General features: G+C 48.2%; 1 protein-coding gene across 1 annotated transcript in view; it reads left to right on the forward strand.

The window, feature by feature from the left end:
• Positions 1 to 16,967, forward strand: part of RYR2 (ryanodine receptor 2) — a 450,374-nt gene that overhangs the window by 160,647 nt on the left and 272,760 nt on the right. The window contains exons 18-20 of the mRNA XM_036277752.1: positions 7,242 to 7,337; positions 15,785 to 15,903; positions 16,165 to 16,298. Coding sequence (XP_036133645.1) covers positions 7,242 to 7,337; positions 15,785 to 15,903; positions 16,165 to 16,298 — 349 coding nt within the window. The remainder of the gene's footprint in view (positions 1 to 7,241; positions 7,338 to 15,784; positions 15,904 to 16,164; positions 16,299 to 16,967) is intronic.

Consider the following 16,967-nt stretch of genomic DNA (forward strand, 5'->3'; position numbering starts at 1 on the left):
GTCACTGAGTGACTAATGCAAGACTGATAAATTTGACTACAGAAAGTGAAAACTTACAATACTGTCATTACAAAATGAAAAACAGATGGAAATTTGGTAAAACACACAATCCATATGAAAGTAGAGTTTTCATAAATCCATGAGAAAAGGAAATACCATTGAATAAAAGAACGGACAACACGTGGAGACAAGTAGCTTGCAGAACAATAAATAAAATCGTAAAAGGTTCTCAGCAGGGCAAATAAAGAAATGCAAATTAAAGTAATAAATAAGGATTCTATTTTACTTATTATATTGATATAGATAAAAATTTGGTAATTCGCCATCAATGAGAAAAATGCTGGGTAATATGTTCTTGGTGAGAGTACAAATTGTTGATATTCAAAACCTGAACAATCACCCATTGGCAATATACATGAAACTTAAAAGGCATATATCCTTTTACTCTCAGAAATTCTGCTTTAAAAAACGTATTCTAGCCTGACTGGTGTGGCTCAGTGGATTGAGTGGCATTTCATGGACTGAGAGGTTCCAGTTCAATTCTCGGTCCGGGCATGTGCCTGGGTTTCGGGCTCGATCCCCAGTGGGGGTGTGCAGGAGGCAGCCCATTGATGACTCTTTCACATCCATGTTTCTATCTCCCTCTCCTTCCTCTCTCTCTAAAAAAATCAATCAAAACATAAAAAGAAACATATTCTAGAGAAATATTTGTACAAGTAAGAAGGATGTCCACTGCAAAATGAAGAACGTACAATTGAAAACCAGTTTTCTCTCAGTAGGGGATTGGTATAAATTACTTATTGATACATAAGTAATAGTACACCTGTGTGGTATAATACTATGTCATCACTGAAAATATAGATAAATGTATTGTTCGTGAAATTGTATGAAATCGGGTAGCTTGCTGATTTTTTAGTATGACAATTCAGGATGTGGTGTGAAGCGAAAGAGCCAGCTGCTCACTGTGTGCTCAGTGAGTCCAACTGCGAACCACTAATGTGTGCAGAGAAGAGCATATTCTTGTGTGTTCGTTGGGAATTTCTGGAGGGTGCACAGACAACTAGGTGGCTGCTTCTCAGCAGAGGTCTGCTTTCTGTGTGTTATCTTAACCTATTTACGTGGATTACTTTTACAGTTGAGAAAGCAGTTAACTTAAGTGTGTAATGGCAGACAGGTGGTGATGGAAGGAAGCGCTATTGTATCAATTCCTGTTCGGTGAGAAACTAGAACATGTGTATCCAGTGCTCGTGGAGAACTCTCCATATACGCAGGGTGGTTTTCTTGGTGGTGGTTTCTGGTGAATAGAATTATAAGAGGTTTTGTTCTTTAAATGTTCCTTTGACTACTCTTGATTTTTAGTTTTTATTATAGCAAATCTGGTTTCATGATGAGAAAAACTTATGTGTGGAATGCAGTCAGCGTAACCACGAGAGGGGAGCGTGTCTGCTCAGCGTGGACTCCCCGTGTCTGGGCACGGCTCCGACCTGCAGCGGGACTGGAGTTCAGGAAGGTGTTTCCATCACAGTCCTTTCCCGGCCGTCAGAGAGTTTGGTTCAAGTGCCATTAACTCCCAATTTGGAAAGCCTCCTCCTGCTTCTCCCAGACAGGGAGACAGTGCGTTCTCCTTGGGTTATGTTTGAAACAAGGGGTCTTCTGTTTTTTTTTTTCCTTTTTCAGCGGGTTGATTTGGCTTGAAGGAAAAGGAGGAGGTGGGAATGATACTCTATAACATTTTAAAATTCAACGTGAATATATTTAATACGTATTTTAGGTAGAGAGTGGCAGAATTGATGATTTTGAGTTATGAGATGTATGAGCCTACCACCCGGAGGACTGGGGTGCTCCAGACACAGGGTTGGAGGTTTGAGGGCCTGGCTGTGGTCACCTGCCTCTGTCCCGGTAGGAGATTGCAGTGGCCACCCTTCTACAGAGGCTGAGAAATGGCTCTTTGGCTCTGTGTCTGTCATACTCGTTTAATGAGGACTCAAAGTGTGAACACACAGGGTAGACTGCTGTTTTCTTAGCGTGCCGGAAGTTTCCGGTTTCTGAGACCTTGAAGACTGACCAAGGGTAGAGCAATTATTCAGGTCTTCCTAAGCGCCGAGGACACGGGGGCAGCGGAGCTGAGCCGGAAGGGCGCTGGCCTCAGACACGCTCACGTCAGGTGTCTGTCTGTGCCGCAGACGGTCCCTGCCGTGTGCCCCAGGAAGCCCTGGAGAGCGTTTATCAATGCAGTACAGTATATTTTCACATTGATAATGATCTACTCTCTATGAAAGGACAAAGACTTTAATATATTTTTAATGGAAATTTCTTTTATAACCAGTTTTGTAAGATACCTACTTTCTTTATCTGCTTATACACAGCCTTCTTCATTTATTATTTACTTAATATTTTTGTTAATCATCACTTGAGGATATTTTTTCCATTGATTTCTGGAGAAAGTGGAAGGGAGAGAGGGAGGCAGGGGGAGAGAGAGAGAGAAACATTGATGGAAAAGAGACATCAATTGGTTGCCTCCCGCACACCCCCAGACTGGGGCCAGGGATTGAAACTTTAACCCAGGTACGTGCCCTGGACCGGGAATCAAACCTGTGACCCTTTGGTGCTCAGGCCGATGCTGTAGCCACTGAGCCACACTGGCCAGTGGCCCCCCTCCCCACCCTGTTATCTCTTCTACATAAAACATTCAAGCAGGAGGAGATTGTTGGGGAGCAGCTTAGGCCCTGGACTGAGCACAGTCTGCAGAATCCAAGCTGCCGGCTTGAAGCCATCTCTGTGTGACAGGGACACACTGTTGTCTCTTCTACCTTCTCCTCCTTGTCCGGGTAAAGAGGTGGGAGAGGACCTCACAGCTCTTACCTGGCACGTGGCCGCATGCCCTGGGCTCTGGGGCGCCGCGCCTGAGGGTCCTGGCAGTGGCCGAGAGCTGACCTTCCTGGTGGGCGTGTTGGAAGTTCTCAGCTGAGTCCCTGTGCCTGTGGCAGGCGATGGCACCGCTCCTTCATTGACGTCGGGGTTGCCCACGACGGGTGGAGGATGACGCATCTAGGCCGTCCTTAAGGCCGAGTAGCCGGCAGTTGAAGAGTATTTGAAAGTTCAGTGTGCTTGTCCTGTTTTGAAGAAAGGACTTCTGTCTAGTTTGTTTATGCACCTTGAAGCACCATATAAAGTTCTCATTGTTGCCTGGCCGGTGTGGCTCAGTGGTTGAGCGTCGACCCACGCACCAAGAGGTCACCGGTTCGCATTCCCGGCCAGGGCACATGCCCAGGTTGTGGGCCTGATCCCCAGTGGGGGGCATGCAGGAGGCGGTCAGTCAGTGTTCTCTCTCATAATGTTTCTATCTCTCTCTCCCTCTCCCCTCCTCTCTTTCTAAAATCAATATATTAAAAATAATAATAAAAATAAATAAATAAAGTTCTCATTGTTCGTTGGAGGTGAGAGCGGCCCTCTGAGACCTCTGATAGCCGTTGCCATTGTTCTACTTTTTCATTTGGGAAATACAGTTTTTTTATTACACCATTTGATTTTAAAATGAATACATCTTTATAATGAAAAAATTAGATACTAATAAAAAATTAGATAATGGAAGAAAGGTGGAAACTACTTTTAAACTTAATATCACATTTCAATGTGTAATCTTTATTAGTATTAATATTTTTTTAAATCCTCACTCGAGGATATATTGATTTTAGAGAGGATGGGTGAGGGAGAGAGAGAAACATCAATGTGAGAGAGAAACGTCCAACTGCCGCTTCCTGTGCGCACCTCGACCAGGGATCAAACCTGGAACCCTGGTGTGCGCCCGTCTAGGAATGGAGCCCGGACCCTTCAGTGCATCGGATGGTGATGCTCCAGCCAACTGAGTCACATTGGCCAGGGCCAGTATGTAATCTTTAAAACATTTCTTTGCGCGTCCACACAACATTGTACACAAATAACCCATCTTGCACTCTACTTGCACACCTGGACAGGGCGTGGTATGTGCCCCTGCACAGGGCGCTGCCCCACGGAGACGTGGGCGGTGGCCTTCCTCCGAATTCCAGGTTCATGGACATAGACGGGCTCAGGCTTCCCTCGGGCAGCTGTGCATTCTGGGGCACCAGTCGCACGTCCACGCTTCGTTGTCATCTGTGTCCCTCTAGGTCACAGGACCTCTCCGCCACAGACCATCACCTCCTCACTGGTCCGTACAAACTGCCGTTCCTGTTGAGCAGTTGTGAGTTTTTTAACAGGATTTATCACCCTTTCCCCTCCTAGCTCTGTTCATCTTCCCTCGTGTCCTAGGATAAGAAAATCCCCCTTTCGGCCAAGGGGGGCAGCCCTGCCCTCACGACCTTCCTCAAGGTCTCCTTTCTGTCCCGAGAACTTCACAGGTCGTATTCCCCAAAGGCACTCGCGTTCTCCGAGAGATATTCTAAAGAACAGTTTCTCTATGCTGTGCATGTGCTTCTGTTGGGCGTGTGCACGCCTGTCACAGAAACGGAGTCGTGCTGTGAGCGTCCTCTGAGAGCCTGCTCCCACTGCCGTCCACCGGGGCAGCTTCCTGGCGACCTCCATCCCTTTGGTGGCCGTCACCACCCAGCGAAGGGCTGTGTTGTCATTCCCTAGTCCACACTCAGGCTGTCCCAGTGTTTTGCTGTTAACAACAGTTGTGACCTTCCTTGTGTTTCTTATACGTTCCCATCACTTACAAACTCACTCACGTGGTCTCCTCTGAACCAACTTGCTGAGTGAGACACCGCACAGTCCCTTCACCTGTGCAACGCCCCGTGCGCGGGCACACACGTTCATAACTGCAGTCGGAATTTGGCTTCACACAGTTAACGTTTCTGCTGGGAATATACACATTTCAGGGTGGATGGAGACAGTCACAGATTTCCTCATGCCTTTCTGTCTCATGGAGGGATGAACCCCAGCTGGACTGAAGGTTGCTGACATGCTTCCGAATATGCTTGGAAATCCCATTCTTTTTTTTTTTGGAAATCCCATTCTTGTAGAAGAGCTTGTATTTGAAGAGTTCCCTCTGCCTCTCTTTATGCACAGACAGTTAGACGCTGACCTCCCAGCTGGACGGGGTGGTGAACGGGGGAGGGGCTCCTTTGCTTCTTTACTTGGGAGGGTTCGGTTCGGAAATTTCCCATTTCCTGAACATAGAAAGACTTTTAGCTCTCTGACATATTTCTCAATATTATTCATGTTTATTATTCTGTTTAGATTTTCTTGTTTGGGTCAGTTTTGGTGGAAAAAAAGTATTTAAAGTCCGTTTCCTCCCTAAGTATTAAAAAATTCCGTTTCAGAGATGAATGCAGTGGCTGTGTGTATAATTCCTTTTTCTTTTTAACTTTGTTCATTTTCTCTTTTCTGATTAAAGTAGTTGGTATTTAGCTTATATTTTTAAAAGCACTTGACTATATTGATCAGTCTACTCTTATTTTCATAGATCACTTCTGTTTCTACTTTTATTACTCATTTCTACTTTTATTACTATTTATTTTTCCTATTTTATTTATATTTATTTGGTGTTCTTTTTCTGTGTTTTGAAAGGAATGTTTAGTTAACATTTTTCATTCTGTTACTTGGCAATCAAAGTGTTTAGTTCATTGGTCCCTGAGTGCAGTCAGTGCAGTTTGACCCTCCATGGTTGGCATTTTAGGGGGCGTTCCTATTTTCCATATTTATTAGCCACCCTGCGACTGTGGCATTGATGCCCTACTACCTCGAAGTTATTTAGCAGAGAGTTTGCATTGTAAGTGCTTTGGTTTTCTCTTTGTTTCTGCCTCCCCTGCTGCGTCCTGCTTCCGCTGGATCGTTGTCCGAGAGCCCGGCCGGTGCCAGCTCTGCTCACAGCGTTGGGCGCAGCTCTCTCCGGCCCACTGCTCGGGCTTCCTGAACGCCCCGCGGTTCACTGAACGGGCTTCTTCTCCCGTTGTTTTTCCTTTAAGACTCACCTTATCGGTCACACTTGACATCTAGAAGATATTTAATATCTTTCCTTTTAAAAACCTGAAGTAAAATGAAAAGAGTGAGTTAAATTTTGAACAGACGAGACCCCGTAAGATTAGACGTCCCTGAGCTCGCAGGCTCCGCGTGCTCTCCACGGGCCTCCCCCAGGTGCCCTGTCCTAGCCGTCGCCCGGGGGAGGCTGGCTCTGTGCAGAGGGCCCCTCTGCCACCTGTGCCGGCTCTGCCCCTCCGCTGTGCGATGGGGCCCTCCTGCCTTCTCCGTCTCGATTCTCGCCTCTCTCCAGGTCCCGCAACAGCTGTGGGGAGCCCAGGGGAAGGTGAGGAAGGGCTGGAGTCGCTGCCTGGTGACTGGGGCCCTGCTCTGCTAGAGAGGAGCCCCGCCCAGCACTGCCAGCCTCTGTCCTGGTCCAGGGCAGCTGCTTTCTTCATCGACTAGCACAGAAAGTGAGGCTCTCACCACCCTCTGGAAGCAGGACACTGCTTCTGAGCGATCACAAGCGTGTCCGAGTATAAGTTACATGAAATAGTCACCAGATTTATTCTGAAAGAACTGAATGACTTTGCAACATTGAATGTTTTCCATGGAGTAGACAAGTGGGTTGAAAGAGATCATAAAGGTCACAGAGCAATTTCATAAATTCTTTGTCAAAGAAGCATAGAAAATGTGAGGCTCAGCAAGGTGGGGGTGGGTGACCTCACTGCAGGAGTTTGCAGTCCTTGAAATGCACTGAACCTCGCGATGGGAAGGAAACAGGTTTTCAGACTTACTGCCCCCCCATCTCCTTAACTCTCCCCTCTGTCTCCTTAACTCCATCCCCCCGTGCCTGCTGCGGTTGCCAGTTGTTTCCCTACTTAGTGCTGTGTTTTCAGGAAAACCGATGTGCTCTTCGCTTCTTCATTATATGGGTGAGAAAACTGAGCTCTAGGGAAATTCAGTAATTTAGTCTTTCAACTAATTACAAGCAGTGAGTCTTATATCCCAAGTGAGGGAACTCCCAGGACACTGGTTTCTGCATTATCCTTCATTATCAGCCCCCGGTGTGAACGTTACCTCCTCGGAATAATCCCTTCTAATGCACGGTGATGGTTCCTCCCCTGCTAATACCAACCAGTTCCTTTGGCGACGCCTCTGTTGTGCGGGTATGCGCATTGGTATATTTTAGATATAAAGTAGAGGTTTTTTGTTCTTGATCCAATATTTTAGGGCCACTATTAGCTGGTTGCATTTGGAACTAGAAAATCACACGAATATAAAATCTACCTTTTCTTTTGCAGCGGCTCTAATTAGAGGAAATCGTAAAAACTGTGCCCAGTTTTCTGGCTCCCTCGACTGGCTGGTCAGCCGACTGGAAAGACTGGAAGCTTCTTCTGGTACGTTTTCTAGCTTTTCCCTCGTAAGTTCCAGAATTCTTCTAGCTTATGTCCTTTAAGGCATTAAGACACACTCTGGGGTTCAGTGCAGTATACATGTTTTCCTTTTGGTAGGCTAGATATTTTACTTACTGGAAAGCCACCTGACAGTATCTTGTTCATTTGCACTTATAAAGAGCGAGTCCTGACAGCCCCACAGAGCCGGGCCCCATCGTCCCCTAAGCAAGTATTCCTCACATACAGATGAGAGGGTTGGCTCGCAATTCTCGTTTTTAACTTGTGTTCAGATGACTATTCACAAAAATTTAGATGTTTTCTAAATCATTTAGCATGGTATTTTAAAGAGACTTAGTAAATAATTAACAGTCTGTGTCATAGTAAAATAGTCATAGGCAATAACCCTGATCCACCAGCCTCTGAGACACATATTAGTTGTGTTTGGTGTTGTGGAGACTTACTGCTGACGCCCAGGTCGACCTAAATGCCTGGCGGCAGGGTGGCCTCAGCCACAGCCACCCTGAACTCCCTGAGCTCGCCGCCCCTCCACCGTGGGGGTGTTTCGTTAGTTGTCCCTCTGTAGCACCAGTGCCCCGAATCTCCCCTCAATCTCCTACACTAGTAACGAACTTGAAGGTAGGGCATGATTTCATCTTTGTATCTCTGTATCTCTCATGGGAGCTAGTAGGTGCTTCTAGGATTTGTTAAATGACTGACTGACTGAATGAATGAATGAATGAATTCACTTAAGACAATGCCTGTCAATACGAAAATAATTTACTGGCTTTCACATTGCCAGAGACCCATTCAAGGACAGGTTTGTTGGAACTAAATGGATAGATAGAAGAACAGATGGTTGTGGTCGAAGAGAGACATTTTAAGTTACAGAGTGAAGTTTCAGAATTTGAAGATTCAGAAAGAAGAGACATTTGAGTCACAACAAGTCCCAAGATGTTGCTGGATTGTACAGTGGCAGAAATAGTGCAGAGAAGGATATTGTTGATTAAAAAAAGATACGAGGACTATAAAACGAGGGTCTCCTGGGCGTCATAGCATGAAGGAGATGACGATATATCGGATGAGGAGAAAACGGAATAACTACTCAGAAGAAGTGATCAAATTAGTGGCAGTATGGTTTGGGCAGCAGCTATGAAAATGGATACATCCTTGGGTCAAGTGTGCAGAACGGTTGGTAAGCTGCAGTCGGTACAGAAGGTCCTTCTCCTGGCCCAGGAGTGCCCGGGAGGAGAGAGGAGCAGAGCGACCTTCAGACAGAGGATCAATGCTGATCAGTCAGCAGCTTCACTTAAAAAATATGCTCAGAGGACAAGAGGGGAGAGAAGGAGAGGACGTGTCACATGTCCCTGTGCTCAGCCGTGGTGGAGGCTGGCGGTCTGAGAGAGGGAGTTATGCGCAGCCCCCCGGGATGAGCTGCTGTTTGCCGGCCTCTCCCTCGGGCCCGCGGTGGTCCGGGCACCTCTGCCTTCAGCGGAGTCCCTGAGCCCACTCAGGGAGCACAGTGCGCGCCCGGTGGGAGGGCCTGAGAGCCCAGGCAGACGTGCTCCCTTCCGAGGAAGGAAGTCGGGGCACAGCACATGTACATGACTGATTGGAGACGCCAGAACTCATGTTGTGGCCAAGATGGAAACCAGGTCCCTCACCTCAGGCTCAGAACCTGTTCTATGTACCTTGTAGCACAAAAAACATTTTGAAGTATCTAAAATCTGTTCACTGAACAGTTTTCTCTACTGTAGTTATTACATTTGGCTTTTAATTAATGACTTCTTGTCCAGAGGAAATAGAATGTTGCTTAGTTTTTAGAGACAATAACAATAATGATATGCACACATATGCATAAATATATACATTTATGGATACAGGGTGAAGTAAGAGTAGGTTTACAGTTGTGAGTACATGAAACAGAGTTTACTCTTGTATTAGGATTTATTACCGTATTGCTTCCATAGGGACAACTGTAAACCTACTTCTGCGCACCCTGCAAGTTGTGACATGTATGTCGATGTCCTGTGTGTGTTGTGTGCACTCACATACACATGGTTTCATGCTGGCTGACAAGTGCAGCATCTTCTGCCTCCATCTGGAACTGAACAGGCCTCTGCGTGTCGTCCGCACTGCGCTGTGGTCTGTGCGTCGGTCTGAGCAGCAGAGTCGAGCCAGGGCTCAGGGAGCGCTCGGCTTCCTCCGAGAAGGTCCCTGGGCAAACATCAAAATAAATGAGTGCAAACGTCAGTAGAAATCTGATGAAGACTTGAAAATAGTCAGCAAAAAGATGTGTTAATGAAACAGCTCACCATAGATTGGGTTCCACCAGCAGGAGACCTTGGGAAGTGAGTGGCCAGGAGACGGGTGGAGAAGTGGCCAGAGAGGGTGTGTCAACAAGCCCCGGCGCCTTGGGGAATTCTGGGAACCGTAGGACAGGTGCCTTCCACTGATGATCCCTCCACGGGGACGAGGGACTGGATGACCAACCTTCTCTGTCAGGTGGCCTGCTCCGGGGCTGCTCCGGGTGCTGCTGATGTCGGAACAAATCAGGCAGCGGGCACCCAGGCAGCGGGCACCCAGGCAGTGGGCACTCAGGCGGCGGGCACCCGGGCGGCGGGCACCCGGGCGGCGGGCACCCGGACGGCGGGCACCCGGGCGGCGGGCACTCGGGTGGCGGGCACCTGGGTGGCGGGCACTCGGGCGGCGGGCACCCGGGCGGCGGGCCCTAAGTGGAGAGGACCGAGCTGGAGCCGAGCCCTGGCAGTGCCACCGCCCAGCTCTTTGTCTCGGTGACAGAGAGGCTCAGAGGGGCAGCGGGACGCTCTGATCCTCTGATGTTGACCAGGATCCCTAGTGCATACAGACATCGTGCAGGACCTGCGCGGGGTGTAGGAACAGCCACTGTGAAAAAGTTAAATGAGACATTGTCCCAGGCTTTCTGTGTCACCAAATTTAACTGAAAAGAATAGGTTTGTGTGAGCAAGTCCAGTTGATAGAGTTCAGAGACCCCTAAGACTGGGCTTTCCTTGGACGTACCCCGGACGCACTTCAGGAGAGAGCTGGCCAACAGCGGTCGGCCGGTCAGGAGGCTGCGGACCTTTATTGAGGGGGGTGTGTGTGTGTCCTGTGCTCCCCAGGTTTCAACGATGAAAGTGGCCTTCTTTGGGAGGCATTCCCATCCCTCCCACTGTCAGTAGGTGCCGTGAATGAAGTTCCCTCTGGTAGCAGTGGAGTAAGGAGTCTTTGCGTGGTCTTGAACTCCCAAAGCTCGGTGCTCACAAATTAGCACAACTTTTGGTACCTGGAAGTATGGTATGCCTCCAGAGATGTCACAGCCAAACCCGGCAGGGCACAGACTCATTTTTCAAACGGAAAAACTTGCAGCTTGTGGAATAGTGTGTCCTCGGATCCTGTTTGCAGGAAGTTCCTCCTTTATGCCCACTTAGTTGTGAACAGAGGAGTTGGAAAGAGCAGGAGCCCCAGGACTGTGTATGAGACCTGCTGCTAGTGACCCAAAAATCACAGTGACCTCTTTGAGTGACCAGTCATGCACACAACACTGGTGACAGCAGAGGAGACAGTTTTCCAGGAGAGACCCATGGAGAAGGGACTTGGCTGCTGGTTGAAAGCTTTTGGTTTTCCTGAATGTCAGCGATGGTGCACCCCGGAGGTCTGTACCTAGACCCTTTGAGAAATGTCAGTCAGAGCTGTGATGGCCCTGGAGACTTAAAGAAACTGTTTTATGTGAGCTGTTGGGGTCAGAGCTGGTTACCCCATGCCAGGATCACCCACCCACACCCATGCCCTCATCTGTCATAGTGCAATGATTGGTGTTTTAACAATGCCCCTGAGTCACGTAAAGTATGTTTAATGCTGATGGGTCAATTAAGAAGACAGGAAATAGAATACATTTTTCAAATATATTCACTCTAAAGGTTTGAAATAATGTAGTAGCAGCTAAAGGTGACTGATTTAATGGATACTGAAGAAGAATTACTGATTTTTGAATGATGCTGGAGAGGTCAGTGTACTGCCATAGTTCTCCTTCCTGTCTCGGCAAAGCATGCCGTTGTCGCCGGAAGGAAAAAGAGCACAGAGAAGGGAGGACCTGAATTTGGAGGACTTCCTGTGTTTTGTTGTTGTTGTTGTTAATCCTTACCCAAGGATATTTTTTTATTGATTTTTAGAGAGAGTGGAAGGAGGAGGGGGTGAGAGAAAGAGAGAGAGAGAGAGAGAGAGAGAGAGAGAGAGAGAGAGAGAAATCGAAGTGACAGAGACATATCAGTTGGTTGCATCCCATATTATCCCAACGAGAGGCAGGGATCAGACCTGCAACCAAGGTATGTGCCCTTGACTGGGAATCAAACCTGAGACCCTTCAGTTCAGGGGCCGGCACGCCAACCACTGAGCCAAACCAGCCAGGGACACTTCCTGTATTTTGATATATATCATATATATATGTATATATATTTTATCCTCACCCGAGCAAATTTTTCCATTTTTTGCTCAGATAGCGTGGGAAGGGGGGGGGGGGAGAGAGAGAGAGAGAGAGAGAGAAACATCGACGTGAAGGGACACATCGAGTGGCTGCCACCCGCACGACCAACCAGGGCTGGGGACAAACTGCAACCGAGGCACGTGCCCTTAGCGGGAACCGAACCCGGGTCTCTCGGGACCCCAGGCCGACGCTCTAACCACTGAGCCAAACCGGTCAGGGCTGTATTTTGATATATTTTACCAGCAATGTGAAAAGTGGGAAAAGAACTCCCTCAAAATGTGAAGTCAAGACACAGAACTTCCCTTTCTGAATGAAAACGCTGCTGGGTTTCCTGAAATCTGTGTCATCTCCATGCCTTTCTAAGGGCCTGTGTGTCGGATGGTGGCAGTTACATTTCCAGAGCATGGTTCTTGAAATGAAGTCAACTACCTCATATTTGAGAAAATGCATTTATCTTTGGTAACATACAATGGACTGATTTTATAATTGTTTTCCATAGTTGCATTTTTACCATTTCACTCACTTCTAGCACAAGGCCTAAGAGACTGACTTAATTTTTCTCGCATTTACCAATTTAACTGATTTTAATAACTAACCTCAATTTCATTCTTCCTGCCTCTCAGTATTTTTCCTGAATTTTCCATCTAATTAGTGTTCATTCAGTGTTTATCTACCTTCTCTTACTGTGTAGTCTCTGTTTAAAAAGAAGCACATTGATGATGTTTCCCTGTTGGTCCTTTTTGTTAGTTCATTTGTCTCTTGTATCCTTCGTCAGGACCATAAAATAGCTGCGATGTCATGCAGCCTGCTCGGGCCCAGGTCTGCCTGGGGCTGGTCACCGCCCTCTCCGCTTTAGAAGTGGGGGCGCTGGAGCAGAGAGAGGGGAGGAACCTGCCTAAAATCTGCCAGGACTCGACCTGCCCCCCTGGGCCGGAGTCCATGCTGGAACCCTCGTGACACGGCGCACGATCGCGCCCCTGGCCTTCCTGGAGAGCCTGTGAGCCCCCGTGCGCCGGGGCAGCGGCTCGGATGCCCTGCCAGCTCTGGGGCGTGGGCGCGTCTTCACCTGCGTTCTCAGTCACCGCCCAGTGCCCTTCCCCACTCTGGTTACTTGTCTGGCACTGTTTAGATGTAGTTACCCAGAGCTAAATATAAGTTTTCTTATTTCCATTAGCATTCAGTGAGCCTTGGGTATATTAATAATAAGGTTTGACCAGAAAGTTGCATGCATTTTAACTCCCAGGACGGGGTGAAGGAAAAGCAACCGGTGTTGTGAATAACTTGGAATTCTGGTTTCTCTGATTAAGTCCCTGATGCTGCAGTGAGGCCGCAGTTCTGCGCTTCCTTCACTAGGGGGCAGTCTGATTCATGCCAAGTGGCATCCGGTTTGATGCCTTCCTGTTTGCTGCCCCCAGCTTAGACGGAGGTTGCCGCGTGGACATTGTCCGCGAAGGCCATGCCCTCCTCTGGGCTTGCTCAGGTCATTACTCCGCGGGCTGTAGGATCGGAGCTGGACCCCACCGTGGACCCCCCCGTGCACTGAGAACTAAGTGTCCTCGGAAGCCACGTGTGCCTTGGTGTCCTGGGATTACTTTAGTTTTGTTTTATTTTCTCAAAACAGTTGTCACCACAGGGGAGGAGACAGTGTGCTGGTGGTTCTGAGCCAGCAGTTCCCTGTTTGCGTGTGATCGCGGAGTGCGAGTAACCACGGCCATGTCCACTCGCCTCTGTGTCTGGGCAGCGGCCAGTCTCACTCTGGTCGCCCCTTTCAAGTGTGCGAGATCCCCCAGGCCTGCTTGGCGGGGCGCGAAGTCCCCAGGCCGGGTCTGCAGATGGGCAGTCAGACCACGGGCCGCACTTCTCTCTGGGGCGTGCTTCCATGCCCAGCCCTGGGCAGCCCTGGGCACGAGGAGGAAGCAGCACAGTCACCTTTGATCCCAGGTAAACTCCCACAATTTTGGAAGCCAAGTAGCAAACATATATGTCTGTCAATAAAAAGCAAACTGAGCCCCTGTCCTTGATCACAGAAGGCAAGTGGGGGCATTCTCTGCCAGTGCGTCCTTGGGGGGACTGATATACCGTGCCGTGGGGCGGGAGGTCTGGGAACTGTGGACGATTCTACACAGGGATCGACATTGATTAATGCATGTTCTAGAGCAGCAATTTCCAACCTGTTTCCTCTCTGGCACATGAAGTAATGACTACAATTCTGCGCACACCACAAAATGTATTTTTTGCTGATTTGACAAAAAAAAAACAACAAAGTAATTTTGATTCATTCACACTGGACAGCTGTTGTTGTGTTAGGATGTTTTAATTTGACAGTTTAAGGGAAAATCGGTCAACACCCCTGACTAAATAGGCAGGTGCTACGTGTTTGAAAACTTCTTGCAGCTCAGCAGTTGGACATCACAGTTTCAGGGCACAAGTCTGAGGGTGGCTTAGGAAGGGAGGCGACACGGGGGTCGGGACCAGCGGGGGGCTCGCCACTGAAATGCACTCAGCAGGTCAGTTAGGGCACAGAACTGTTGCGGTCCGGAAGCCGTCGCACAGGCATGTACTGAACGGTGGTGGTGCGTGTTCGGAAGAGTGTTGGAGGTTCTCGGGGACGTTCTAGATGACTGTCTGGAAGACAGGATGTGCTGTTTAAGCCAACCTGGAAATGTCAACCTCAGGTCCTGTCCTCACTGGGCGTAGCATGCGGGTTGAAGGGCCAGTCCCTGGAGAGCAGCCCTGGTTTACCGCTGTGTGCTCGTCAGCCCTGACACCAGCCCTCAGTACTGTCAGTTGTGTGCTCTCTGTGTGGGAAGGGGTAGGTTTCATGGATGGTTATTTTACATTTATGAAATGAAAATAAGTTCCTATAATTTAGGTGAAATATAAGATTAGATTAGGCCTATGTAGACTTGCCCGTAGATTAAGAGTTCACTGTCAGCTGTGTGGAGGGCGGGCGGGGCCTGCGGCTGCTCACCTGCGCTCAGGAACACCGAGGAGGGACTGGTTTCATGGACGGATTCACACTGGGAGTAATGCAGAACAAGTGGGAATGGGCATCGTGTCCTGTTTTATGGTTCTTTCTAAAAATGTTTCTTTTTTTTTTCAGGTTTAAAAACTTATTTGCATAGATCAAAGCAAAATAATCTTTTAATTATTTGAATTTTCTTTTTATCTTTATGTTCCCATTCCGACTTCTATTTTAAATAAGCGGTATGATTGACATATAACATTCTATTAAAATCAGGTGTGCAACATAGTGATTTGATATTTGTATATATTGTGAAATGATCACCACAATAAGTCTAGTAACATCCGTCACCACATAGTTACAAATTTGTTTTCTTTGTGATGAGGACGTTTAAGATCTACTCTCTTAGCAACTTGCAAATATATAATACAGTATTATTAACTGTATAGTTACCATGATGTACATCACATTTTCAGGGAAAGATACGATCTAACTTATGTGAGGAGTAACCCAAATACCATCCCAGCTCATAGACACAGAGGACACCGCTGTGCCCTCCATTCATACCTCACTCACCCTGTACCGTTCTTCTCCCGGCGGGAAAAGGGCCGTGAACATGCTCCCCGGGCCCACCTGGGTGCTGCTTTTCTCCACACCCCTCCCAGCAGGGTTGCCTGCTTCCTGCGCTGACACTGCATCTGTTCCTTGTCCCCGAGGGACTGACGTTTCCTCACGAGACTGATGTCACCATCTTTCGCTCTCAGTCCCCTCGCAAACACCGCCACGTGACCCACACACCGAGCACGTAGTTACGTAGGGTGGGACGGCATAGCTGCACAGTCATCCGTACGGGAAATGACCCAATAGGCTGTGCACCTACTGGTCCCACCATGGCTGCTGAACCAAAAGAACGAGGGGAAGGGGAGGCACCGGTGATTGTAGACAAGTCGGTCTTATATGTTCTCTTTCATTCTCCATCTTTAGGCATTCTTGAAGTTTTGCACTGTGTGTTAGTGGAAAGTCCAGAAGCTCTAAATATTATCAAAGAAGGACACATTAAATCCATTATTTCACTTTTAGACAAGCATGGAAGAAATCACAAGGTAAGGGAACCCTTCTATTGCTATGAATGAATTCTGGAATAATCTTAAATATATTTTAAAGTAAGAGAATTTTCAAAAGGTGTCAGATGTTTCATTCTATAATCAGGCAGTGCTGCTAGTGTTGCCTCTGGGGTCTGGAGAAGGAGTGTCCCAGCCTGTGTGTGCAGGGCAGTCGTGTTGAGACGTGTCTGCGCTTGTGCCCTGTGCCACTGATCTCGAGTCTAACAGGTGGGAGTCCGCTGACCGAGTTTCTCTGCTCAGGTTCTAGACGTCCTGTGCTCTCTCTGCGTCTGCCACGGGGTGGCAGTCCGTGCCAACCAGCACCTCATCTGCGACAATCTCCTGCCAGGAAGGGACCTGTTGCTGCAGACGCGCCTCGTGAACCACGTGAGCAGGTCGGTGCGATGCACGGTCTCCCGGCTGCGGCCTGGCCACGGAGTCCCTGTGCCCGTCTGTAGCCAGACAGCGGAGGGTCTGCTTATTTCATTGGGGTTTTACAATCTCTTTCCCTAGTTAATAGTGTAAGAATATTTTCTACCAATCAGGTGGTATAATAATAGATGATCCAAGCGAAATACTCATTTATCACAGGCTAGTACACCCGGACTTCTGTTTCATGGCTGTGTAGCTGGACTGTCACTGACTCGCAGGAGAAGGCTGACAGCCATATAGGATATAGTTGGACAGAACGTTGCTTCACACCTTACAATATAACTAAAAACACTGCCCTTCAATACCAACTTTGAAGTGCTCACCAAGTATAATCAAAATATTGAATTAGAATGCCCAGAATATAGTAAGCTCATGTAGCCGTTGAAATACATTTACAAGTAGATCTTCTTCCGAGGTGTCAGACCTGGAGGCCTGGGCGCAGCCACGGTGCTGGGCACCGCGCGTGTGCTCTGCCCTGCCTGCTCCCGGCACGAGTATCCGCGTTTGTAGATTGGAACTCGGGAGCTGGACTGGAACTCAGGCCTGCCTCGGGAGACCGAGCTTGTGCCGTGCTGCCCCCTCAAACTAAATAGCAGTAGCAGTAACAAAAAATACAGCTGACAGCCAAGTAA

The sequence above is a fragment of the Molossus molossus genome, unplaced genomic scaffold (genome assembly GCF_014108415.1).
Source record: "Molossus molossus isolate mMolMol1 unplaced genomic scaffold, mMolMol1.p scaffold_m16_p_23, whole genome shotgun sequence".
Lineage (NCBI taxonomy): Eukaryota > Metazoa > Chordata > Mammalia > Chiroptera > Molossidae > Molossus > Molossus molossus.